Source organism: Numida meleagris, chromosome 2 (assembly GCF_002078875.1).
Source record: "Numida meleagris isolate 19003 breed g44 Domestic line chromosome 2, NumMel1.0, whole genome shotgun sequence".
In the NCBI taxonomy this organism is placed as follows: domain Eukaryota; kingdom Metazoa; phylum Chordata; class Aves; order Galliformes; family Numididae; genus Numida; species Numida meleagris.
The window spans coordinates 123,001,947-123,028,589 of record NC_034410.1 but is presented as its reverse complement, the minus strand read 5'-3'; the positions used below and the strand labels follow the sequence as shown (position 1 = coordinate 123,028,589).

The following is a 26,643-nucleotide window of genomic DNA, read 5'->3' as shown; positions in this document are numbered from 1 at the left end:
TGCGGAACTTGGATGACACACTTCAGCTCTACCTATGAAGACTGAAAGTGCCTCACTTGACAGGGGGGAAAGCTCTCACTTTCAGGCTACCACATATTCTTTAGGTGAACAGGAAGAAAGGCCACTTGTAACTTTTCCTGTCGGAGCTTCCCATTTTATGTAGGATGATTAAATATTAATTGGCCAGAAGGTTAGTGTTGCTCTCCAGATGGTCACTGGGAAGAGGTCATCTGTGTTTCATTTCTGCCTCCCATTATCACCCAAGTAGCTGAGGAGCAGGGACAGGAAAGCAGGCCTCTTTTCTCTCCTCTTGCTCAGGTCAGTGCCCAGCTGCTGGAACTACGCTCTTTATTTCTCTCCATAGGAGCATACGTTTGCACAATGCAAATGTATAGCTTTAATCCAGAGACCTCCTGGCACTGCTTGTCAATATAATGAGGGGTCCCTAAGTGGCTACTGTGCTCCCCTGACTTGGAGGTTCACCATTTCCCCAGCCTCTCCTACTTCTCCTAGCAGGCGTTAGAGTTAATAAAGGACTTCTTAATTACTGAGAGCTGTTTGCTCACCCTACCCAAGCCTCCCTGGTGGGCAGCACAAAGAAGTGCCATCAGCTGTTAAACTCATTCTGCTCATCCTCTGGGTCTCCCTGAACTGGGGATGACCAGCATCCAGTTCAGCTGCATTAGGACTGCTGTGTGTGTATGATACAGAGCCAAGCTGGGGGAGTGCTAGGGCACTGGTATCTGGGACTCCTTCCAGGAGTATGAGATTCCTTGGGCAGGGCGACCTGATACCAGCAAGAAGGTGCCTTACTGAGGCAAGGCTGCAAGAGCTGGCCAAAATACGGGTGTTTCCAGCTAAAAGCTTAAGGTCCTTATTCCTTACCATCCTCCTAATTAAAAGCTAGTGTTTAAAAAACAGGGATTAATTGATTTTCTTGTTTTATAACAACTACCAAAATGGATACATTTTGTTTTTGTTGTTTGTTTCTGTTATTGTTGGCTTTTTTGATTCCATAAACAAAGATGATTTGGAGTCTCCTTCCAAAGCCAGAATATTCTGAATTATGCACAACTGTTTTCGAGTCCAAAAGGGGATGAAAACAGAACAGAAAATTTGATAACGGAGACCAAAGCAGAGGTACATCTCCCTGGCTAGCACTCTTCAACAGCTGATACATTTGACTGAGCGGTGATTTAACTCATGCTTTACAAACATCATATACTTAAAGGCAGTAGAAAGACTTCAGCATTGTCAAGGAAAAGTAATAAAACAAGTGCACCTAAATTCACCGTTCCATATATTTTTATGTACCAGCGTAAAATACTTACAAGTGACTACTCCCACCTGCTTTGTCTCTGTTTTAAAGCAACTGATGTTATAAAAATCTTGCATGTATTGAGGGAAGGAATGGGAAATTTTACCTGGTAAGGATTACACCTGCTAACAAAAATAGAAACCTATATTTAGGAGCTGTTACTTCATGCCTGGTTAATCTGGAGTGCACGTCCGGGAGAGCAACTGGTGCTAACCAGTCTGATAGTGTGATGCCTGCAGCAATACGAACTTGGTAATCTTAAGTTTAAAATAGATCTCCACCAGTAAGTCAAGTTAACTATGTTTGACCCAACTAGTTTTATCTTAGACTGTTCATTTCATCTCTTCTCTTTTGGTGCTGGGAAGACTTGACCCTAATTTGATACTATGCTTGACGATTATTCAGCCTGCATTGCATTGTAGAGATGGGGAACATTTAGACTCTTCAGACTAGCATCTTGAGCTCAGTGGAGTTAAATGAAACATCACACATCTAAATTTGAAGACCTTTTGGGCCCAGAAATGTGTACGTTTTGGTGGCTCTTGAAGCCAAAATCATGTTAGCTGTGGCCTTGATCAAAAAATTGGTTTACTCCTCTGATGAAATTTAGGAAAAGTTCACCTTCTCCCATCTTGAAGCTACAGTCCATACCATCAAGGGTCCTAAAACTGACGATGATGATAATCTTTTCTGCCTGCAGGAAAAAGCCTTCATGAAGTGCCAGTGAATATCTGCAGCTTTCATTGATTTAACTGGATTTGTGTGCACTTGAGTTTTGGAAAGTCATACAGTGTGTTCATAGACACCTCAATATAGACTTCAGAGCCTGATATAAATCTCTAAATTGGAGAGTATCAGCCAATCTGACAAAACAATACAAATTAATCTTTTGCTAGACATTCCTGCTCTTAGGTGGAAGAAAGAGGCGTTTGAGAACTGAGCTGCAAAATGTTACATTTTAACTTGTTTTTTAGCATTTGTTAACAACTTAGGTTCAAAGCAAAAAAAAATCACATTAGGCTTTCATTTAGCTTACATTATTAATAATCTTACTCAACCTCAAGAGACCATCAAAGATTTCTGTATCACAACACTAGAATTCAGAATTCCCAAACTTTTCCTCTATAGGAGTTTTCAAATACCAAAGACATCATAAGGTTTTTGGATGGAATTCAGACAGAAAATATAGTTCATCCAGAAGAAGCCTTAAGATATTTCCTTCTTACATAAACATGTTTGAGTTTCTTCCTTCTTTAAATAAACTTCAAAAAAATTACTTTTTCTCGTGATATAAGATATTCTCACGGCAGCACCTATGCTTGCTGAGGTGGAATGAAGTGGGCTTTGCTTGGTCCTTTCAACTCCAGCCACCAGTGGCTGAGCCTACTCCTCCCCAGCACAGCACACAAGTGGCCATGTTTATAGGTTGCTGTGCACCCCAGGTGGTACGGGCTGCCTGCGAGCGTAAAAAGCAGCAACAAGGCTGGTTTGATCAAATGAATCATTCTGCCTCCCAAAAGCATGTTTTTCACATAGATATAATATGCCTACTTTGTGACCATTTGACAAGGGAAGGATGAATGACTTCCCAAGAGCTACAGGACTGGGTACATTACAACCATATTAGTTAATGAAAAAGACCCGTTCTCAAGATTTAAAGACCTTTGGAAAACATTCTAGACTGCAGACTTTTCCAGACTGAGGCAGCTTTTCACTATATCCCACACAGAGAGTAAATGCAATATCCTGTTTGAACTTCAGTTGAGCAAAGGGTGATCACCGTGGATGGGACTTAGTGAGACACATCTTCCACGTACAAGACTCAGATATGTGTTGATTATCAAGATTTTAGGGGGAAGATGTTGCTCTGTGTTTGTGTCTTTTAAATAAGTGGATATGAGTCATAAATACCAGTGATCTGCCCTTGAAGAATTCACCATGAAGAAGCTTCCGCTGACTTTTTCACCTAAAGAATCCAGACTGCCCACTATGCCATCCTGTGAAATCAAAGCCTCCTCCCACTTTCTTGAATTGTATCTGCTTTGTACATCACTTTTAGGAACAGATGACCTTGAAGATTTATGGGTAGCAAAAGGGAAGAGAGTGAGTCCTATGTAAGAAACTGGAGAAGTTCTTTGTACTGCAGCTTTTATATCAACATGCAAAGCATCAGTGAGACAGACATACACATATGTTCACTGTCACTCTGAATTAAAAGAAGCCACACCCCAGTATCCACATAACACATCTTCAGCTTATGTGAAACATTAATTATAAGGACTAATACAGCTATATGCAATTAGCTTCTCCATGGAAAATGTTTTATACTGTGAAAAAGATTGTTGCCTGTCACTAGACAAGTGCTGGAAAGGTTTGTTTTTATCCTCAATAACACCACAAAGAGGGCAAGTCAGTCCAAAAGGCATGCAGGTTATTTCTAAAGTACAGAGAACTGTGCATCTTCATAAGAAAAAGGAGAATGAGTTTGCTGTAAAGTATGTGAGGCACCCACAGAGCAAGATTTTGGTTAGAGGAGCATAGCTCCTTAGGGTAACTGCAGGACTTGAGAGGAGATGGGCAAGTCATTGTGCTGGCACAAATATAGCATGTCTCCTGGCATGTCTGTCCTTCCATCTGCAGAATGATTTCCAGAATAGTTACCGGAGCTTTGCCTACAACAAAATAAGGGTAGTTTGTCCTCTCACAGACAACTGGAGGAGCTCAACCCATTGAGAAGCAGGGGGAGGATTAAGGTTGATCTCACAACCTCCCCTAGATTTCACAAAGGCACACCACTGCTGGTCTTAAGCTCATGTTTTGCTCTTTCTTGGCTGGTTTATTCAACTATTTGTAGCTTTCTGGGAGAATTACCTCTGCACATCATGGTCAGTGATTTGCACTTCATTTCAGACTGCAGAGGACCTGGTTTACAGGGGATAGCATTTATCAGTCACTTTTGTCCTCCATGCTTTTCCGTGGCATGGAGCCAAGTTCTTTCTTATGCTCCTCCAGGTTGTGGGAAGAGTGGGGACATGATGAGAAGCAGAGGGATAGCCATTTCAAAACAGCGTCATTTTGACACTGAGCAACAGATTTAGCCAGTAAGGCACTGCTGAAACATAGTGGGGACCTCTGGCTATTGCTCTCCTTGCCAGTGCCTCTGGGACACACTCACTGCAGACAAGCTGGCACCTGGCAGCCAGCCCAGCACCTGAAGATGTGGGATTTTCATGCCCCAGGTGAAGAGCCCTACTGCAGCTAATAGCGGATAACAAGAAAAAACTGTGCAAAAGTCCTGCTTGTGGGACTGTGGAAGACAAAAGTCTTTTTCTAGTGCCCCTGTGTCTCTCACAAACAGATGGGGGACTAGGAACATGGAGCTGAGGTCAGTCTCATGCTACAGTTAGGTGCAACTGGGGGAAAAGCACAGGCGAGTAAGTTTGTGCTGTGGCAGGAGAGCGGTCATTTCTTGTTTTCATGACACATTTTCCTGTATGGCTGAATGCTAAACCTGATGAATTGGTGTGTCCGCAACATGAACCATTACATTTCATTGATTTGCTTGGTTTATAGCTATTTAAAAATAGGATGAACTTTTCCCAATTTGCATTGCTTTCACTTGGATTCACTGCTTCCATCCAGTCCAGCCAGTAGCCTCACCTGTAGCCACTTCTATTCCAGAGAAGACGGAAAGAACTTCAAAAATGTAATGATGGTAAGTGCTAAAGCCCTTCGCTCAGCAATGAGAAACAACGCAGTAGGTTGAACTGTACAGCCTTCAAATTTCTGCTAGCTCTCACAGCACCAGTATTGCAGGAGGCAATGTGGGAACAGTACCGCAGCCCAGGCACAGCTCAATAAAGGAGTAACAAAGAACTTTGTCAGTTCGGAAAGAGGGTTTCAAGTCTGAAGCTGTAAACTGATAACAAGTTGGACACACTGCACTGTTGTGTTGTGAAAGCCTAATGTTTATCTTCTGTTTGCTTTGACTTGCTAACATTTTCCGTTCTCTGGCTGTTGTAAATGTCACTTCTTTCCATGATCATGAGGACAGGCCCTGATCTTTGCTCAGAAGCGGGTCCAGCTCTTCCATCAAACCTGATCATCAAATCGTTACTGCAAACCTTGTACAGTTTTCTTAAGTGTTTATATTATAAGCTGTTGGAAGGAAAGCTTCTAATCTTGAACCCTACAGGAGGCAGGTAGACTGAAATGAATTTTCAAATAAAGTAAAATAAATGCTTTTTAGTGTATCCTTTACAAGCTTCCAAGAAGCCACTGTACTTATCAGATGCTGATATAATTTCCAGGAGTTACTTAGAAGTAGTTGTCCATTCTCTTCAAAAGTGATACGCCTTGGAGAATTAACACAGAGATTCCTTACTAAATTTCCTTTTTCTGATCTTGAACTCATCTACAAAGTAAATTATTTCCATTTTTAAGGAACACCAAACATTTTTATACATCACAGAGACAGAGAATACTCAGTTAGCAAGTCTGACTTCCCAATGTAATGTTGATAAAATCAAAATCAGGCTTTTTTTTTTCAATCTGAGATAAAGAAGGGAGAGAAGTTGCTGAAAATATGAAAAAAAAAAAAAGAGTGTATCAATCTTTGTAAAAAGAGCTCACATCACTTGGGAGATAAATAGCATATTGAAGAGTTACTTTCCCTTTGATATGCAAGTTTAGCAGCCATTGATCTTCAGTGAGAACTGTAAGAATGGATCATACAGCTGAACTACAGCTGGCAGTTTGCACAGAAAATAAATAAATAGAGTTACATGCCTATTTCTGCAGCCTTACAGCCAGAGGCTGGATCGATTTCTGCCAATACCAAGAACTTACACTGCTGTGCATAGGCATGCAGTGACTGAGATCTTTATTAGAGTGGCAGTTTTACCATTTTTGCTGAGCTAGTTTTGAGTTCACCAGAGCTGAAAGATGAACCAGTTCACCTTACCAAATTGTTTGCTTTACTTACTGTTTTTTCCATATTACACTTTGAGACTCTCACCATGTAATTTTATTGCTTTGAAGTAGCATGGGTTGACTTATAACTGTAATAAAAGAATTTGGAATGAGATAACACAAGTTTTTCCATTACTTACAAAGGGTTGAGGCTACCTATTGAACACTTCCATAGTCCATAGTCTTGCTAAAATGAGTAATTTTTCAAGCAACAACTATGTTGTGATAGACCCTTACCGCACACAGATTGGACAGGGCAGAACTTGTGAGCTTGTGAGCACAAGCAAGAAAAAACTCCATTTTATAATTTTTAATTCAATCTTTCTGGAGAACATTGCATTTCCTAGTTACAAATTAACAGTATACTTTTATTCTGCATAACTGCTCTAGGACACAGTTTGTGTTTCTCTTGATTTTTGTTCTTCTTAATGAGCATTATCTTTAGCTAAGGAAACATACAGAGAGGAGAGGGAAGCTTACTAATCCCCTTCTGTTTGTTGGGGACTGACCCAAAACACCATTTAATATTTCTTTTCCACAAAAATTGGTGCTCAGAAACTGAGGACTCTGGAAACAAGGGCCAGTGACACACAACCTGCTCTCCTCCCATTGCAGAGCCAGTGCTCAGCCAGAGCATGCATGCTGTCCTGTAAGCTGGACACAGTCCTAAGTACTCAAAAAGGCACTGCAAAATCCTCCAAAGAGGCAATCTTCCTAAATTAGGTAACTAAGTTTCTAGCAGTCTCCTGGTAACAGATGTCTCACAAAGATGGGGCTCTGAAAGATTCAGTAACCAGCCATGTAGCATGTTAGCAGCATGAACATTCAAGTTAACTCTTTGTTAGACCATTACACTGTGCCATATTTGCTTGGGATTACGTGCAAGTATACATTATCCAAACAGTAAAAAGATTATAAAAACACAGCCAGGCATAAAGCAACATAAGCCACTAAAAATCCTGCAGAAACTTGCTGGAAATCAAGAAGAGGTCACACACCAATTTTAATAAGCAATGAATCCGACTCTCAGAGAAGCATTCAGTCCATGAGCCACAGTCCATCTCCCCTCAGGCCATGTGGTGCAGAGAGCTCAAGGCAACAGCTGAAGATTTCCTAATGCCAGAGGTAGCTTTCCTTGCAAACATAATAGTAAAAGACCATACACTCCCCCAGTATTAAGAGATTGCAGGAGATAAGAGAGAGCAGTTCCTTTCTCCTGGCATGGGTTAGGTCATCTCTGAGGCTCTTCTAAATCTCATACTTAGGCCTGCAGAGTAAAAGAAAAAACACCATTAAGTATCATCTTGGAAAAGGTAAGGCTTGATTAAGGAATACAATTTAAACTTTGCTGAGAAGAGTTGCTTTGGTTTCCAAGATTTTCTATCATATTGTAGAACATCAAACTGATTGCATCCAGCTCACGGTCTTTTCCTGGTGGCTCTGATATGCCAGCCCCCAAGTATAGCCTTCTGTGCATTTGTAGAGCTAGCGTATGGATGGATTCCTTCAATCAACAGGCTGTCGCCCCACGGCAGGAGCTGCAGGCTCACACTCCCTGCCCTTGGCATCTGCTAGGACGAAAGGAGCTGTGCTGGACGGAGGTGTGCTGAACATCCGTATGCTCCTTGAAGGAAGTGAGCTCTAAAGTTAAGTAAGAAATGTTCTGATGGCCCCAAGGATCTTACAGCATAGCAGGACATGGCAAAGCATGGTTGCATGGACTGTGGGTCATGTAATTCTGAGGAATCTGTTATTGAATGTTGCCTTCTCCTCAGCATGCTACTTCTTGGAAAGCTACAGGTGAGACTCTATGGGAATAAAATAGGCAAAAAAGGGATAAATTAGGCCCTGGGTTCACTAGCCAGCAGGTTAAAACCAGGGATATGCTATAATCTGAATTTAGAATTCACCATTTTGCAGTTTATATTAAAACATATTTCACATTCTTAGAATCTTTTGGACAGTTCTGTCTGATGCATGAGAAATATGTGTCAATATAATATTGCATTTGAAAAACAGGAATGGCTCATGTAAATTCCTATTTATGTAATATATCTACTGTGCAAACTGGGGTTTGCCATAATGGCTATAGAAGCCAAGGACAGCATAAGGAGTGCACTTCACAGAATCTCAGAATCATAGTGATTGGAAGAGATCTCTGGAGATCATTGAGTCCAACCTCCTTGTTAAGCAGGACCCCTACAGTACGAAAGTGTCCAGGTGGGTTCTGAATATCTCCAGAGGAGGAGACTCCACAACCTCTCTAGGCAGCCTGTTTCAGTGCTCTGTCACTCTCACAGTGAAGATTAGTTTTCTGACATTCAGATAGAACTTCCTGTGTTCCAGTTTGTGCCCATTGTCCCTTGCCCTGTTGCTGGGCACCACTGAAAAGAATCTGGCCCCATCCACTTGACTCTTGCAATTTATATATTTGTAAGTGTTGATAAGATCCTCCCTCAGTGTTTTCTTCTCTAGGCTGAACAGTCCCTAGTCTCTCATCCTTTCCTCATAAAGGAGATGCTCCAGGCCCTTAGTCATCTTTCTGACCCTGTGTTGAGCTCTCTCCAGCAGTTCCCTGTATTTCTTGAACAGTGGAACCCAGAATTGGACACAGTACTCCAGGTATGGCCTCACCTAGGTAAGCAATACACTAGTAGTATTACGGAAATATTTTTAAAATAAAACATTCCTCAAACCCATGGCAAGCCACATGTGCTGGCAGCTACGTGCAACTTTAAGCTGCTTTCCTGAATGCAGTGCTACTTGGCAAATTCTGCCACAGTCCAAACCAGGTACAAAGAATGTTCCAGCATTTATGTCTGGTTGACATGTCCCAAGTAAGGTTGGCAATCTTATCTGAGTAACTGGATCAAAGATTTGCCTGAGAAAAAAGTTTTCCCAATGTATTGGTTACCCAGGATCAAGTTATCTATCTGTGCATCTGTCACCATTAAGACTAACATTAGTAAGACTGTGTACAGATAGAAGTATTTGTCTTTGTTCAGTATGGACATCATCTATATCCTTTTTCTCTTACAAAAGGATATATTGCTCATGTAGGATATTCTCATTTGAAAATACTTAAATTTGGGTGCCTTGTACTGTCTGCTCATCAAAATTCAAGTTTGTGATGCTTCAAGCCATGATGAAATATTTTTGTGTTTTTTTCTTTCTCCATTGGTGCTTCTGGTTGAAAATGTCTTACCTTGCTATTTCTTGCTTTTTATTTGGAGATACTTTAGACTGGGTTGCTGTTATAATTGGTGTATTAGATTTCCACACATCTTGAAAAACCCTTGGGATATTATATCTAGACTCTCTTCAGAGAATGAAGACAGAAGTCTGGTAGTCATAACTAGAAAGTCTCAGAAAGTCTAAATAAAAAATATATTAATTAAAGCATTTGAAGAACAGCTATGAACAACAAAGAAAATCAGTCACTTAGATTCTGGGTTAAGTTCCCAGCTGGCTTCACTGTAGCTTCCTTGACTTTTGCTGGATATGGATCTGGCTTATTTTTTTGTAATGAGAACTTTAAGTAGCTCTAGCTAAAATGAATGACAAGGCTTATGCTTCTTGGTGAAGTAATTCATTAATTAGTGTGTATATATGCACATCACCACACACATAATTTCTGAAAATATGAAGAACTTTGTCTTTGTATAAAGACCTCTAGAGTCATTGCAAAAATTTGCATGGTCTTCATTGGGTTATGGATCACATCCTGTATATATCTGCATTTTTAGATCTTTTCTAGTGCTTTCTCTTCCAATGGAAATTAATAGCTTCTTGGAATTGAAATGACCAGTTTCCGATTTAGTTTTGCATAAGAAGCAGAGTCCAGTAGGATTAAATGTGAATGGTGGCTTGGTAATTCATTAATCATGAAAATATTGTGTGCAGTTAGTTATATAAGTGGTTATTTTTGCATGGAAATGTCTGCTACTTTTATGTCTATGCAGAATCACTTCAAGTGCAGAAGCAAGATCATATGAACCCATTCATTTCAATATACTGTTTTAGACAGAATGCACAATGATACATAAATGCTCTGTACAGTATACTGATTTTGTAGTTGTTAACACAATGATAGGTCAGCGCATCCAAGTATCCCACCTGCACTTGATTATACACGTTCCTGGTCAGGAGAAGCAGTATATTTTCAAAGTTTCTATGAGACTTTTCCAAATCATCTTGGCCACATGTGACCTATGCAAAATATTTTATTCTGAGAACTTTTGAAAATGTAAACATTACAGCTCCTTTCCACTTAAAAGTCTGAGCAGTCAGATGAGAAAGGTTGGGCTGGCCCCAAACAATACTGAATTCTTCTCTATCATCCCGCTACAGACTTGTGGGTCAGCGACAAGTAACAAGGACAAGGTTTGATGCGCCATTTGAAAATGGTGCACAGCAAGGAGCAAATCAACATAAGGTACAAGTCAAAGGACTGTTGAAATACTCAGTTTCCATTTGAGCATGCTGTTGGAAGCTGAAATTCTGCACTGAACTTAGTAATTCAATACGCTTGGCAAATACAAGAGGTTGCCTCATTGGCACAGATCTCTTCTGTGTAAAAATGATGGAAATGCCAACTCCACCTTTGTATCCTTCCAGTGTCCTTGCGTCACTAGCACCCTGTTGTCTTTCCCAAGTAAAAGGATAGTCCCAGGCTCAATTCACTGCACTTCCGCTGTCATGGCCAGGGCCCTGCCAGGTACTTGCTCTTGGTAAGAAAAAAAAGAAAAAAAAAAAGCCTCATGAATGCTCTGTTTTCTTGTCATCATTGTTACTTTCTTGAAAAGCATTAGCATGAGATTTTTTCTTTTCAAGACAAGGTATAGAGGCACAGAAGTTTCAGGATCTGGCTCCCACTGACGCCTGCTTCTCTGAGAAAGCCATTCCTGAAAAAGTGTCTCTATAGCCATGATTTTTTTTTCTTTTTTTTCACAAGGCAACATGCAAAAACAGATTGAAAGGAAATATTTAAAATTACTGAAGTCATTTTGAAAGCACATAAAGATATTTGTGGCTGTAAAGTTCTTGTGAACATTTTTCATTATTACTTACAAATATTTTGAACTGAAGAGATGAATGATCAAATGCTTGTGCCTTTCATCTTATCTGCGTTTTGTTCAGCAGCTCACAAAACACAGACCTACATGATGTATCTCACAGCCAAACAGTAGCAACAGAATGAGCGAAAGCTGCACATAACAGGTGGAGAAACAGGAGAATGGAAAGATGAAGGGAATCAAGTACAAGGTCTCATGATTACTTAATTGCTATGCCCACATCTTGTTCCATAATGCATACAAGATTTCAGCCACCCAATCTACTGAAATCTCTCTCAGGACATGTCAGACTTTAACTAAGCATCCTCCTCTCATCGCACTGGGTTATTCATCCCCCTTGGCTTTTTGCCATCTTCTGTTATGCATTATCCCATCAATTTTTGTCCTCACATTACATATGAGACTTAACATACTACTGTCTTACTGTTGCTTATGTCAATTACTTAATGCAAGGAGATTCCTAAGCTTCCCAGCTGTTCTCATCCCCCATCTTTAGTGTGCTACCTATGGTATTTGGCAAAGTTCTGTCAGCCAACCCTCTTGGTCATTCAACTCTGCTAACTCTATGTAGCATTGTAGAAGAGAGAAAGGCAAGTTCAGAATCTAAGAGCATCCAAGTAAACCTAAAGACTGAAATGATCTATCCCAAAGGGAACCTAATCATTATTACTGAACCAACACCATGCTATCCTGTGATAGAAGGAAAATCTTTAGTAAGTTACTCTGTTGCCTCACACCAACCTATTGCTAGAGAAGTCTTCCAAGCTGGTGTACCAAAAGAACTCTCTTAGCAGTCAGAAGTGGCTGTGTTAGCGTCCCTCACACCTCTGCAGTGACAAAGAGTGAGTTTATGTGGTGCTCCATTCCTACCTGCTAGGATGAAATTAGGACTAAATATTAAAATTTACCATCTCTGTTCCCAGGCTATGGAGCCAGAAATGGTGTGACCAAAGCAGATTCCTTGTACTCCACACACTGTTCCATGTGGTTTTTCTTGCAGTGGGACATCCTGCAGAGCTCAGACACGCAAGACTCTTTCCCAGGTGGAAGCCCAATGGCTGAATAGGGAGTTCTTGCTCACCCGCCATCCTCCGCAACTCATGGGCACACTCCACCGCGGTGAGGGGCCCATAGCAACTTCTCTCTCTGCTCGGGGGCCCCCACCAGTACCCCTCACCTCACACTGAGGGGCAGCTGCCTGGGGGCTGGGATGACTGGCAAGGACTCGGAGCCCCAGCCACGAGTGGGAGACTCCGGCTACCCCCGCGCAGGGCGGGAGGCCGCCCCGAGGCCCGCGGAGAGGGAGGGGAGCGCCGGGGGGGAGTGGCCGTGCCGGGCCAGCCCCATAAATAGCCCTCGGCGGGGCGGCGGCGGGAGGAGCCCTCGGAGCCGTCGCCGCCGCAGCCGCCGCCGTCGCCGCTTTGGCCGCGGGCACAGTCAGCACCGCGGACAGCGCCCCCTCTGAGCCCCTCCGCGTCCCCATCATGACGGCGGAGACCCACCTGCAGGGCGTGGAGATCTCGGCCGCCCAGTTCTTCGAGATCTGGCACCACTACGACTCCGACGGTGACTCCTTTCCCCTTCCCGGGGTGGCGGGGGGCGGCTGGCGGGGGATATGCGTGGGGGAGGCTGGGGGTCCCGCTGCTCCCTGGCCGCCACCCCGCAGCTGGCACGGCCGCGCGGCTGGGGTTGAGGTCGGGCGAGGAGTGCGGGAGCGGCTCCGCCGGGAGAACACGGGCTAGAGACATCCCTGGCAGCGCCGAAGAGCAGAGAGAGTTTGGAGGGAGCAGTGACCACAAGTTAACTCTTTTCGTTGTAGGCAATGGGTACATGGATGGAAAGGAGCTACAAAACTTCATCCAGGAGCTGCAGCAGGCACGGAAGAAAGCAGGCTTGGTAGGTTAACCTTTTGCCCCACTTTTCCATCTCCTCCGGGAAAGAAGAGTTTTCTTGAGCAAACTCCAGTGCCTTGATTCCATCTGTTCCTTGTTGCCTTCACATGGTTCATGCACTAGCCTCACTAGGCAAATAGAAGTAGATGGGTTAGTAATCAGCAGGTTTTAAGTGAAACATGTCATCTGCTTTGGAAAGGTGGTGTCAGGGAGGTCCATTCAGCTGGAGAGCAGATCCTGTTCATATCTCATCAGGCTGTGAGCCGGTACTGCTCAAAGGGCTTAACAAGAAAAGTCAGAAACGCATGGACATTATCCTTTTGTCATGGGTGGACTTTGTCCTATTGCGACCTGATCCAGATATGCACTGTTACTTAAACAAACAAACAAACAAAAAATAGAAAGAAAATAGAAAACCCAACTCTTTAAGTTAGTTGGACTCTTTCAATTTTGTGTTTAATGGGCAGTATGGGCTGAAATGCATTTCTGCCCCTTGGTGGTCAGTAAATGGATCTGCAGATGACTGCTAACCACTTTTTGCCCTTTGCTAGTGTTGCACACCAGGAATATGAGTACCAAATCTTCGTAGTTCAGACTGCTAACAGGGACAGCAATGATTTTGACAGTGTTGTCAAAGCAATTCTATGCATGAGCTATTAATGTTTTAATTACAAATTTCCTCCGAACTATACCCACTTGGGGAAAAAGAAAGAGAGAGTGTGGAGAGGAGAGAGAGAGAAACAGAGGGAGAGAGAGGAATGATTCCACAAAAAGATCTGGATCTAAATAGAAGTGAATCTTTTTAACAAATAAATTATGGGTATTCGGTTTCTAAAACGGGCCACTTAGCACCAAGTTCAAATATATAACGCTATCAAATCTACTCAAGTCAATCTATGCTAAAATAGTTCTGAAGTAATATAAAGAAAAAAATTTAGCTGAATAGTATGTGTGCACGGGGGAAATAGATTAGTACTTCATATAAAATGCCTCCAAATTGAACAATAGCTTTTCAATAATTTACTTTAAAATTTCTGTATATTTTAGAAGCAAATGAAAAAAAAAAAGAAAAGAAACCAACAATCATATGCTTCAATTTTGTGGAAAATCTTCTTGTGCTTATCTTCCTAGTAATTCTATGAGTGCAAACTTCACACACTTGAAAATCTGTCTCCCAGCAATGCCTATAATGTTTCTACAGTCTTGGTATCAGTTAATTCTTCTTACAGCCATTCCTGTAGACACTCGTTTTCATGAGTGTAAGTAAGTATAAACTAAAATTTCAAAAAGCCTCAAAAATCCATACAGAAAATTGGTTTTCAGAGGGAAAAGGTGTTTTCTTTTTCTTTTTGCACAGAAAAACTAATCTAAACTTCAGCACTCTTCAGAGATTTCAATAGAAAATATCTCTTTTCTGTAGAGAAGTGCAGGAAACTTACATATGTTTGTTAGAAAGAAGATACTAAAGCCTTAATATATCTAGTATCGATGGTGTTCTCAGTAGAAATGCTGACACAATATTTAGGAATTTGAAAAGCCTGAAGGAAAAAAATACTAGTTACTTTAAAATCAGACTCTTCTCTCTCAAAAGAAGTGTGCATCTCTTAAAAATAAAGCTTGCTCAAAGTAACACAGAAGAACTATGCAAAATTGTTCTTATCTGCTACGTTTCATCATTTATTCTGTTTTTTTGAGTAACCTCTGCCTATATCACACAGTCTGTTTTGAAAATACTCAGGTGTTCAATTAAGTTTCCTTTTGCCATTTCTCTGAATCAATTTCCTGGTTTTGGAATGTTCTTCTGAAAAGAGCAATCTACAGTAGCAACATCAAATTTGGTACATGGTTTACTGGCTCTGCTTTTGGCAGATGATACCTTGATCTCTGAAGTCTTTTTCTGGATTATGGATGTATGTCATTTTAGGTTTCAAATCTAAGCTGATTCTTGGATTTGAAGGCTCATTTGCCAAACAAGCATCTCATTAGTTCATCTCTTGTCTCATGGGATGCTAATTCAGTAGCTTTAAATTTCTTTTCTTTTGCCAGAAGGGACAAATTGAGAAACTAGTGTAGGTTACATGTCATTTCCTTGTCTGTCCTTCTTTTAACACCCCAAAGCTTCTTTGTCATCATTAACTTCTGTATTTCAAGTCACTTTCCTGCTCACTATTTTTGAAATATTCAATTATGCATTCTTCATAGCTGGATTGTACATCAGTCATGCCACATGCATTAAAGAATCACATTGATTCTGTCATTGAATAGGATGGCTTAACATTTCCAAGTATTATTCCCAGCCGCAGAGAGCTGTTCTAATTATGTTCTAATTCTAATCTTTTTATTAATCCACTCAGTAAGCCTGTACTACTTTCACAGTTGCTTTTTTCTAAGATGGAGCAATAGCGTGCAACTTGGTTGATGTTAGCCCCATTGCTGGAACTGCCAACACTCCAGAGGATAGATGAGTACTAGGTTTTAGGGCTTGGGTTTTCTTTGGTCACACTATGTGTTTTCACTTCATGCATTGTGGTAGACAGTGATTTGATCTGACATACTTTCAGACATTTTGAAAGAACTGCCACTTTTTAAAGATAAAAACTGTATAAATATATAGACAGAGCTTCCATTTGCTGTGCCCTACTTTTTATGCAATACATTCTCTACTTAGGTGTGCCAGTTATGAGAAAAAACCTGTGGAGTGTAAGTGAGTGACACAGAGATCAATAGAGGGTTGATGAGAGAGTCTTGGGAAGTTACTCCACATGTGTTAACTCACTTTCTCTGCATGTACAGATGAGGACAGTATTTCTCCATAGAGACGTGTGATTTAATAGACATTGATGAATACAGTCGTGTAAGTGCCTCTGTAGTGCCACCTATCCTTATGTTTCAAAAATCATTCCAAAATAGAGCTGTTTTTCTACATCTCCACTTCGTTGGAAAAGTGACTCTTAAGTTTTAAGAGGGGGAGATGAAGGTGTGAAGGACTAGTTTCTTAATTTCAAGCATTAAGCAACTACACGGTTAAATTTAAACAAGTTTTTTGACTGAACATGTATTTGAATAACGTGACTTGCAAAATTCGTCAACTAGCTCAAAAGCAGCTGAAGTTAGCACCAAAAAAAAAAAAAAAGACTCTTCCTGGACTGTGTACTAGCGGATGAGCATTTAGCCTGTAAGCAGCTATGCCTCCATTAGTGGCTGGACACAGTCTGGCATTGTGGAGGTGATATTAGAAGAATTAGCAAAACATTTAACCAGGACTAATTAAATTCCGGGTGTCTAAATTCTCCATTCCAACTGCTAAGCAAACTTGTGCCCACTTTGGGATCATTAGATGAGAGGTGACATTGAACTGCATTGTATTAATAACTACATCTCTAATTAAAGTTGTGGCAAATTACTAACCTGCCATGGATGACTTTGACATAAATAGGATACTAGGCCATGATTGTATCATCTATAAAGAACTGACATTTTAGTTAGCTTTTGAAGCTGAAATTTGGGACAAACTTCAACAGACTTTGTACAGCTGAGATTCCCTATGTCTCCAGTGAGAAATTCACTTACGTCCTATATAATCAGAACTATTACAGCAACTAAAACTTTAATTTCTAACAACTGCTGTATCTTCATCTATAACCATAGAATTTTCAATTATTTTAATAACAGCTGTAGTCCTGATTCTAGCTGAGTGGTTTTACTAGCTTGGACTGATTAGAAATATAAGGAAAATTTGAAGTTTAATCAGCAGAGAGAGTTGATGGCAGTTCATAGCAAAGAAAAGCAAGTCCAGCTTAAGTGTCAAACCAGGTGTTTAGATATTCATCCTGAGACTGGCACCTTTGCTGTAGCTTAGGCTACAGATAGTCCTTGAGTACAAATGTATAGCAAGAGCCATAATTTATACAAGAGACAACTATGCTGGCTTTACTATGTCAGATTTAATGTGCTGCTCAAAGCTGTCTCTCTCCCAAGCCTCTCTCTCTAAATTACAGCAGTGACATTTGGATTCTGTTTTTATGATAACTAAATACTAAATAGTGAGGAATATGATATTCTGATTAGCTCTTTTAGGGCTAAAATAGCATCCATTGTTCGGGTAAAATCAGTTCAAAGATGTGGAAAGGCCATATTGGTATTCAGAAGTATTACACTGAAATGTTCCTTATTTTGAAGGATTTCGTGCTGCCTTCAAGGTTGTCATTTAATAATGAAAACTGAGAAAATTGATTAATAATTGCCCATGAACTTCACTGTCATCCTCTTAAACAAAAGAGCTGTCATACACATCTTCCAACACATCTGTCTTCACAATTTTTTCATTCTGTAAACTAAAATAGGAGTTCTAATTATTTAGATGCCAATCACTCACATTGACTATAATATCACCCCTTAGGAAGTAAAATTTATCACAATGACATTATTCATACTAAAAAGAATTACTCAATTTCACTTAAACTTGAGGAATATAGCTACAATTAAATGTGAATATTTCATCAAATGTAGTAAATTTATTGACAACTAATAGAATGTTCAAGTAGTTCGCATATGTTTCTCTGTATCTGAAAAGTATTGATTCTCTCATTGTAACTTTACAGGACCTAACACCCGAAATGAAAGCTTTTGTGGACCAGTATGGCAAGGCTACTGATGGAAAAATAGGAATAGTTGAGGTAAGACAGTTACTCTATAACAAATGACTAACACATTTACTTATAGAAAGTACATTTAGCACAGAACAATATGAGCGTATTTGTAAATAGTTTTGATTTTTAGTAAAACAGAAAATTTCTTTCTCTGAGAATCATTAGTGTTTTTTTCACTAATGAATTTTTTTTCCTTACCCAAAAGCAAAGTATTCCTTACCCTTTGCCAGAAATTTCACTACACTTCATTTAACTTTGCGTATTTGATTCAGTATAAGTAAGCATCAACAGCAACTTAGTTTTCCTGTGAAGCAGCAAACAGCTCTATTTTAGAAATTTAAATTGTGAAAGGTAAATATGATTTATTTCTACATATGATTTTGAACTAACACTCTGTCACCGCTCCTGTAGTGGGGGTAACACACAAGTGAATGTAATTGGGCAGTCACTGTATGCAGTCTATGCACATATATGGCAAAATAGGATGTTAATCATGGCAAACTTAAACAAAATTTTAAGAGTAGTTATGATCCAGCCCTTCCTTTATCCAAACCTGAGGCAGAATATTCCCATTTCATTCTACCACTTTCTAAAGAGGACAAAGATGCAGTCAGCCAACCTTTTCTACACTCGCAGGCTCTCAACAATTGTATAATTTAGATGACTTTCTAGGAAGTAGAGAACTATTGTATTTTCTCATGCTTTCATTGTTCAGTGCTGCAAATCAGAAAGGAGAGTTCATTGGGTTACAGCTTGAGAAACCACTGTTTCAAGCCTAAATCTACAACCCATTTATGTCACACTGAGCAGTAAGACTGCAGTTTTATTATTAAATGTGATTATTATTTTTTTCTGATAATAAGAAATATGACCTAGAGAGCTAATTAAGAAACAGCTGGAAGCAAGCCAGGTCTGCAAAATTTCTACAGTGACCAACCTTGGGTCAGTAGCTATTTTTAAAATAGAAGACTGAATAGAGTCTGTAAAACTCAGTAGGATGTATCACTACTGATATAATAGATCATTTCAGGATATCTTTTCTCCTCAGTCATGTGTCTGAATTGAAAATACTTCTTTATGAAGAAAAACCTAGCTATGACTAAATTATGGAAACACAGTTTCTTTTACTTGCAGCTATAAGCAATTTTTAAAATGTATCTTTTGACAATACTTAGCATAACAAATTATTTTTGCACTCAAAACTGCTTATTCATGTATTATTGAATAATCCCATTTAATTTAGTCCTTTTGAATTGTGTAATAGCAAGCATTATGCAAGAATGTGTAGATAGTGCCTTCAGTGACTGTTGTTCTTTACTTAGGGAAGATAACAGAGAGTTTTGCCTTTCAAGTTCTATTTCTGATTGTACTATTGACTTAAGGCATAAAGGTGAGCAAATCCCACAGGGCCTAATACAGTAAGGTGCTTACCACCTCCAGTGAACTGCCAAGCATACTCAGCATCCAGTGAAGCCACTGAATAATGACAGCACTCAGTTCAGTGACTGAAGGGACTCTCTCCCTCAATGTAGCAGTTTCCTAACCCAATATCTATATTTTATTTCACTGACATCAGCATGAAGCTTGATTTGGAAAGTGCTGATGGGACTCAGCCTAAGTTGTACATGCAGTACGATATTAAAGTTAGTATTTGGACTTGATTCTCCTTCCTTATGAATAAGAATGCCCAGTAATTCCAGATTGCTCCTATTCACAGAATGTAGTAAACACTTTTTCTGAAAAAAAAATAGGAATGTTGTTTAAAAAAAAATTACGTAAAGGCATTTGGATTCCCAGCCATCAGAACGGATACCCCAGCAGCTGAAGGAAAATGTCCTTCACATAATGCGTTTTCAGGAGACGTATGTGGGCTGCGATAAAGAGGAGGTCTGGGTGGCTTCATAGAGGAAGGAGTGGATTTTCAGTTTGGTGCTCAGATTAAATGTCAGCTTTGTCTTTGGAAGCACACTGTACTCAGTCCTCTAGCTCTTAGCCAGCATCCACAAGCTAAATGTAGAGCCAGACCTGTCTACTTGCTTATCATTTTGTAAAAGACCTTTCTTTCACCTTTTGTATTCACTCAGGCCAATGCTTGGACTAAAATGTGGGTTTGGAACATGGATTTTTGAGACCCAGGACAGCAGTAATTCCACATTCACATCCTTTGACACTTGCTTCTGTCATAAAAATAAATACTTTCTAGCATAAAATATTATTTTTACTCCTATCATCCATTATAGGATTTTGAGAAGAAAATTCACTGAGTTATATGAAAAGTATCTTAATTATCAACATTTATTTAGAGAATGATTTCTAGAAAATAGCTCTGATATTGTCTTAATTACTGAGAGTATTTTTTATGCTAAGTAACCTATGAAGATCTACCTCAACCTGCAGCTGAGTAGAGAGAGTCAAGCCAGTCGTGCTTTGTTGTCCTCTCTTACTCACAAAAGCAGTGGACTGCACAGAAGCACTAAGTTGCTATCTCTGCCATGTGTGGGAACTCATATCACTTTTACTGAGGCACACTCACAGGGTCCCAGTATGCCCATCGTCATAAAGAAGTCAAGCAGCAGATTCCCATCTTTCTTCTTCATAGCAGTGACTAGGAAGTTCCCTATCCCTGTGCAGAGTTCTCAACAAAGAGCAGTTTAATGCTGTTGATGCAAAAGCTAGGAGAACTGGACTTCTCTTTAGTTGTATTGTTTGCAGTATGCTAAAGGGTACAAAAGAACGAAACCAGGAAAGATCTACTTTTGACAGGAGTCTGAGCTAAGATTAGATATTGAGCTACTGCACCTTTGTAGTGTAAAAGCTTGTGCTTTTCTCTGTGTGTGACCTACAAAGGGCAGGAGGTGCAGTTTAAAATATGGTAATTTTCTTCCAGAGGTAGTGTATTCTGTGCCTCATACCCAGTTTGGTACTGCTAGTAAGCTGTTAATGATTCTTTGGAAAGGTCCCATTGTCATAAGCGGTCTCTTCCCCAAACTGTTTATTTTTGTCAGTTCTTCCATTCAGAGTTTGCTGTTGAGCAGCACTGCTGATTTACTCCAAAAGCTGGAGCCTCCTCTCATGAGAAAAATAAAGAAAATTTTCCATAAATCAGTACTAAATTCCACACATTTAGCTGTTACACATATATGAATGTGTACTTATCCATACATTATTTGCTATTTATAATGGAGTAGATTTCAAAAGCTGCTGACAAAAATACATTGTTTAAGTCGATTAGACTTGCTATTCAGCCATTTAGCAAAAGCGCTTGGAACACTCTGATGTGCTTGGCAGTCTGTAATCAATGGCTCTGTTCTGTAAGAAGAGTACTTTGACGTGTGTTTTCAGATGTACAAGCACTCAATGAATATGACTGACTTCTTGAGTAGATAATTTTAGAGAAACTAGAGATCTGTTTCCATTCCCTTGTTGTGCCTATAGAGTGAGAAGGAGAGCTGAAGTCACCTACAGCACTATGGGAATCCAAAAAAAACCTGAGCAATTGTGTGATAGCACTAAACGAGGCAATAGCAGAACAAGAAATCTGAGCATGTGAAATGAATGCACAGAAACAAAAACGTGAATAGAAATTTTAAGATGGGGCTACAGGAAATCTGCAGATGTCATTTTTCATAAAGAATGCAGCTAAGAAATCCTGCTTTCCCTATTTTCTCTTCCTAGTAAGCACAGCTGGTCCATTCTTCAAGTTAAAAGTTTTCTCTAATCAAAATATATTTCATACATTTTAAGCACTGAAAAAAAAAATTGGGCTTTTGTTTAAAACAAATCATGATTTTACATTAAATTATAAAGCATACTCTCCATCTTCTACATTTGTCACTTGTCAAAATTGAGTTATAGTAAATGAACATTTTCAAAAATGAGTACAATAATGTCTGATTTTAAAAAAGCCTTTTGTAATGCAGAGGCATTGGAAGAACCACCCCAATTCTGTGGAGCTAAGTCATTTTGATTTCTTTCTGATATTTATAGCTCTTCTTGAACACATTTCTGTACCTGACAAATGATGACTCATGGCCATCCCCTTGCCCTACTGACTTCCATATACTCTCCTTTTATTTTCCAGTTTATTTTTCTGCTTTCTTTACACACGTGTCTCTGCCTCTTTTTCCTTTTACTCAGTATCTGTCAGTAATCTTTCTTCCTCACTTTCTTGATTTTCGCAGTCCCTCCTACTTGTCCATTAAACATCCTTGTTTCATGCTTTCCCTTTCACACTGATTCTGAGGTTTTCACCACAGATCCTGACTTTGCATAGGTCATTTTTTTCCTCTTTCCCTAGATGTCTGTTCAGTAAACTGCTGTTTCACTGCCTTATTTCAGACCTCACTTCTGTTCGACTTGGATGAAGATGGCAAAGCTGCAAGCCAGAAGCCTTTCAGAGGCATCTTCCTGATGTTTGGGCTTATGGGATGAAGGTTCTTGTGAGGCTACATTAGGACATTAGGACCACGAAGAATTTCATGCTCTTTTAAAAGTTTCATACTCATTTAAAAGCTCAGCCTAATGGAAAATCAGAATTTAATTTATTTTTTAAAATCTGTTGCAGCTTGCTCAGATACTACCGACGGAAGAGAATTTCCTGTTGTTCTTTAGGTGCCAGCAGCTAAAGTCAAGTGAAGATTTCATGCAGGTACACTGTGAAAATTTTCCTTCTGTAAAATTATCCAAGACCTGATTGCCATAAGTTCACTATCAAATTATCTCATTGCAGACATGGAGAAAATATGACAGTGACCACAGTGGCTTCATTGATTCTGAGGAACTGAAGGTAAGATGATACTTATGAGTGTGCACAAAATGAGATTAGAGATTGAGTTACAGACATTGGATCTGTTTGTTCATACCCATTGGTGCATATTTTTGCATTTCAGACACGACTGAAAGCAACAAGATTAGCTGGTGTTTTTATCACCAGTAAATCATTTATAGTGCATCTCTAATCTGATAAATGTTTCTAAAAATGTGGTTTAATTCAGATGAATATTTGTCTCTAGACAATTGGGATGGCTGGTGCTCTAGCAGAGAAGTAGGAAAGATGATTTCTGCCCTGGGAAACCAGATGGTCCTCTGTAAGATATGTTGTTCTTTTAGAGGCTGTCTAGGGTAGAGGGCTGGTTTTGCAGTGTTGATTGTTTTGCGGGTTTTTTTTTCTCTAAGGGAATCATTACTATTAATCATTATGCTACTGGCCAGCTTATGCTCTCTCAAGTATCATGGAACTTGTTCAGTTTCCACTCTGCTACTGTTAAGTTAACACAGCTGGAATTGTATTCCCATGCTCAGTTAGCTATCAGTTTTAGAACGCACGAAAAGAGCAGAATCATTCAATTAATTATCTCAGTCTTACAGAACTAACACAACTTGAAACTAGAATGATTTACCCTAGTCATAAAACTAACAGAAATTTGTAGATGCTGAATCACAGAGCCACGGGATCACTGAATGCCTGAGGCTGGCGGGGCCCTCCGGGGCCCTCAGGTCCGACCCCTGCTCCAGCAGGGACACCCAGAGCAGGGGATCCAGGCCCATGGCCAGGCAGCTTCAGGAGATCTCCTGGGAGGAGATCCCACAGCCTCTGGGCAACCTGTGCCAGTGCTCCAGCACTGCATAGCACCATTCCGCCTGCTGCCCAGAGGGACCTCCTGTGCTCCAGTTTGTGCCCATTGCCTCTTGTCCTCTTTGCACTCTCCCTCCAGGTATTTATAGATATTGATGAGATTCCTGTGAGCCTCTTCTTCTTCAGGTTGAACAATTCAAGCTCTCAGCCTTTCCTCGTGCGAGAGCTGCCCTTATACAGCAGACTCTGAGTAGAAGGGAGCCTTTTTCCACAGTTCAGTTGCTGTAGCTTAAATTCAGAGGAGTCAAAACAATTCAAAGCAAGAGACCTAGCAGTGTTTATCCATCTAGTTTGGACTATTTTGTTCAGTTTATTCCTCTTCCCTTCCTCTTTGAATTCAGTACCTGTATGGCATTGACCAAGGAATCTCCCTTCAAGGTAGCCCACAGACAGATGAGCCCATTCTTCTGCTGCCTGCTCACAGCACATTGGTATATCTGAAGTTGTCACAAGCAGGAGGAGGCCAAGCATGCAGTTCTTGATAACTCCCCAGCTGTCAGACAGTTCTTTAAAGACTGTTGCCAGCTGCTATAATTTAAAATAGACTTTAAAAGGCAGGGGTGATTTAGGACCAGTTGAAGAATTAAGAAATTTTAACTGGATCCCTAATGGTCCTATCTCTCGTGTGCTATGAGATCTCAGAGAAACAGAGAAACAAGTATCTGAAAATAAGACATAAATGTGAAGTTTTAGTTTTAGGAATAATCAATATTTTCTGCTAAGCCCAAATATTTTAAATATTTGCTATGAAAGGAGTACACCTACTTAATTACTTTCTAAGAGCAACTTAGGCTGGAAATAAGAAAAACTTTCCAACAACAATACTGGCAGTGGAATACATTGTCTCAAGAGGAGTCAGACCCTCATCACTGCATTTTTAGGAACGGTTTGGCAGCAGCTCAGGTCAGACCATGACGTGGAAAGTTTAGATACAGGTGATCTTGTCATGAGACATTCAGATGGACAAGTTAGCCCTATTTTCCATCAAAGCACAAAAGATTAAACGTGTTTCTATAGTAAAGTCCATTTACAACATTTCAGCCGTAGTCCTTGTTACAAATCTAGTACAGAAATTTCAACCTCCACATAGGTAGAACCAATATTATTTTTTAAAGTATAAAATGGCTGTTATTTAAAGTATCTGATTAGAAAGCCACGAGATGCCACATCCAATTCTCATTAAAAAAAAAAAAAAACTAGCAAAATTGGCCATGAACTTTCAAAATATGAAGTGAGAGGGAGTGACATAGGTTAACAGGTTCACTTCTAGCACCAGGTACTGCCATCGGCAAGGAGGAAAATGATTAATCATTGATCTTTTCTGTAAAATTGTTCCTGTGTTGGCATCCAAGTTTTCCAAGGAGTCTCAAGGTTAATTAGTTTAATGTACTGATAGAACTGATTAGGAAGAAGTATGCTTGAGAGCCAAACGATTTCTTCCAAATTAACATCACAACAAATGTCATACAATGTGTAATGCTATATGAAACTGTGCAGTATAGTTGAAATGATCATAAAGAAACTGTTACAGACCTGTTAATTGCTATGTCTTTTCTTACTTATTTTGAACTTCAACAATAAATATTAAAGTGGGAGCAAAGTAGTATTTCCTATTACTTTAATTTGAAGTTAGCAAGTCAAGCATTTTATAGATAAAAATTCACCTATTACACTCTCTTTTTTAACAGAGTTTCTTGAAAGATTTATTACAGAAAGCAAATAAGCAGATTGAAGACTCAAAGCTAACAGAATATACAGAAATAATGGTAAGATTATTTAAAGGCATATTTCATCAAGACTGTGTTTATCTTCAGCTGCTAGAAGGTTCCAAATTACTTGTCATAATCAGGCCAAATGTGTCATTGCAGCGCAGAGATGGCATCCAGCACTGCAAGTACTCCTGTAGCTGTGTAGTTTTCAGCTCTGCTACAAAAATGCTCAGGAATTTTGAACCTTCTTGGTGCTCATAAAACAGTAGATCTTGTCACACCGCGGTGCAAAGAACCTTCTTATTATGCTTCCCCATGCCATTAGGGGTAAAATCAAAGTCTTCAGAGTTCATGGGAGAAAAACTGCACTTGCTATAAGATTAATTACATTATTATACTTAGATCAAATTGATTTGAGACTATTTTCCATATTTTCCCTGCTTGCAGTGCTGTGTTCATCTCTTGTCCTAAAAGCCACCAATGCATGATGGTTTCTTAACAGATTTACAAGCGCCACACTCTTCTCGCTTCCTCTGCGTAATTATAAAAGAATAAATTTATGTTTCCGATAAACACGACAACAAAACTGTCACTTCCCTGACATTAAATCAGCTTGTCCTTGGGGCATTCCTTCTAGCCACCACTATGGTGCTGCTTGGTATAGACCACCATTGGCATCTGAATGGAAATTTCAAGACAAAAAAGACTCAGAATTCTTGTTTTCAGGAAATTTATAACACTGCAGTTTTGTTTTCCCAGTTTGGTTTCATTCCAGAATACTTTTAGCAATCAAAAACATGCTAGGCAAACACACAAGCACTCAAAGTGGCCCAAAGTCTGAGAATGATTGATCAAAAGTTGTGTCTTTCCTGACAGAAGTCTGCTGGTTTGTTGTACTAGTACAAGCTATTTACCTAAATTAACCTTTAGAAATTGTCACTGTTTATTCCCTGGTGAAGATAACACACATATTCTATTCATTCAGGAAGTTTTTGGACCTTCATATTAAAGTGTCTCTGCAGAGAGACACAATGACAAAGAATTAAGAGCAATAAGAAAGAACTTTTAAAGCCAACTCTTCCGTAATCTCCCCAGAAACTAGGAACTAAGACTAATGGAAAACATACAGCATCCAAAAGCCACAGGCAGGCACAGACAGCCACTAACAACCTATCAAAATAGTTGACTTTACAGCTCCCACTTCTTACCTCCTCCAAACGTAACTCCTTCATGCGAAATGCATGCAAAGCAGATGATTTTATACAAGGAACTGAAGTGTTAGAAGGAGCCAGGGCATTATACAGAAACAAATGTTTATAGAATTGGTGTCCTTTTCCCTTCCCTTCCCTTCCCTTCCCTTCCCTTCCCTTCCCTTCCCTTCCCTTCCCTTCCCT

At 39.8% G+C, this 26,643-nt stretch overlaps 2 protein-coding genes across 6 annotated transcripts in view; one reads left to right on the top strand and one right to left on the bottom strand.

Annotated features, from left to right (window-relative positions):
• LOC110393648 (atherin-like) lies at positions 4,902 to 12,850 on the bottom strand. 5 transcript variants are annotated; one of them, XR_002435082.1, is made up of 4 exons: positions 12,273 to 12,577; positions 10,891 to 11,015; positions 9,495 to 9,663; positions 4,902 to 7,556 (listed from the first exon to the last, which is right to left on the bottom strand). XR_002435082.1 is itself a non-coding variant. In XM_021386730.1 (2 exons), the coding sequence occupies exons 1-2, from the start codon at positions 12,848 to 12,850 to the stop codon at positions 7,551 to 7,553; spliced, it is 411 nt and encodes a 136-aa protein (XP_021242405.1). In that variant the 3' UTR covers positions 4,902 to 7,550. The 5 variants fall into 5 exon arrangements, 1 of the variants encoding a protein (XP_021242405.1); XR_002435083.1 differs by lacking the exon at positions 9,495 to 9,663 and having other exon boundaries at positions 12,446 to 12,584; XR_002435081.1 differs by lacking the exon at positions 9,495 to 9,663.
• Positions 12,792 to 26,643, top strand: part of CALB1 (calbindin 1) — an 18,173-nt gene continuing 4,321 nt past the window's right edge. Inside the window, exons 1-6 of the mRNA XM_021386729.1 lie at positions 12,792 to 12,930; positions 13,184 to 13,260; positions 17,858 to 17,932; positions 22,470 to 22,553; positions 22,635 to 22,691; positions 25,229 to 25,306. Of these exons, the coding sequence (XP_021242404.1) occupies positions 12,849 to 12,930; positions 13,184 to 13,260; positions 17,858 to 17,932; positions 22,470 to 22,553; positions 22,635 to 22,691; positions 25,229 to 25,306 (453 nt within the window). The 5' untranslated portion in view covers positions 12,792 to 12,848. The remainder of the gene's footprint in view (positions 12,931 to 13,183; positions 13,261 to 17,857; positions 17,933 to 22,469; positions 22,554 to 22,634; positions 22,692 to 25,228; positions 25,307 to 26,643) is intronic.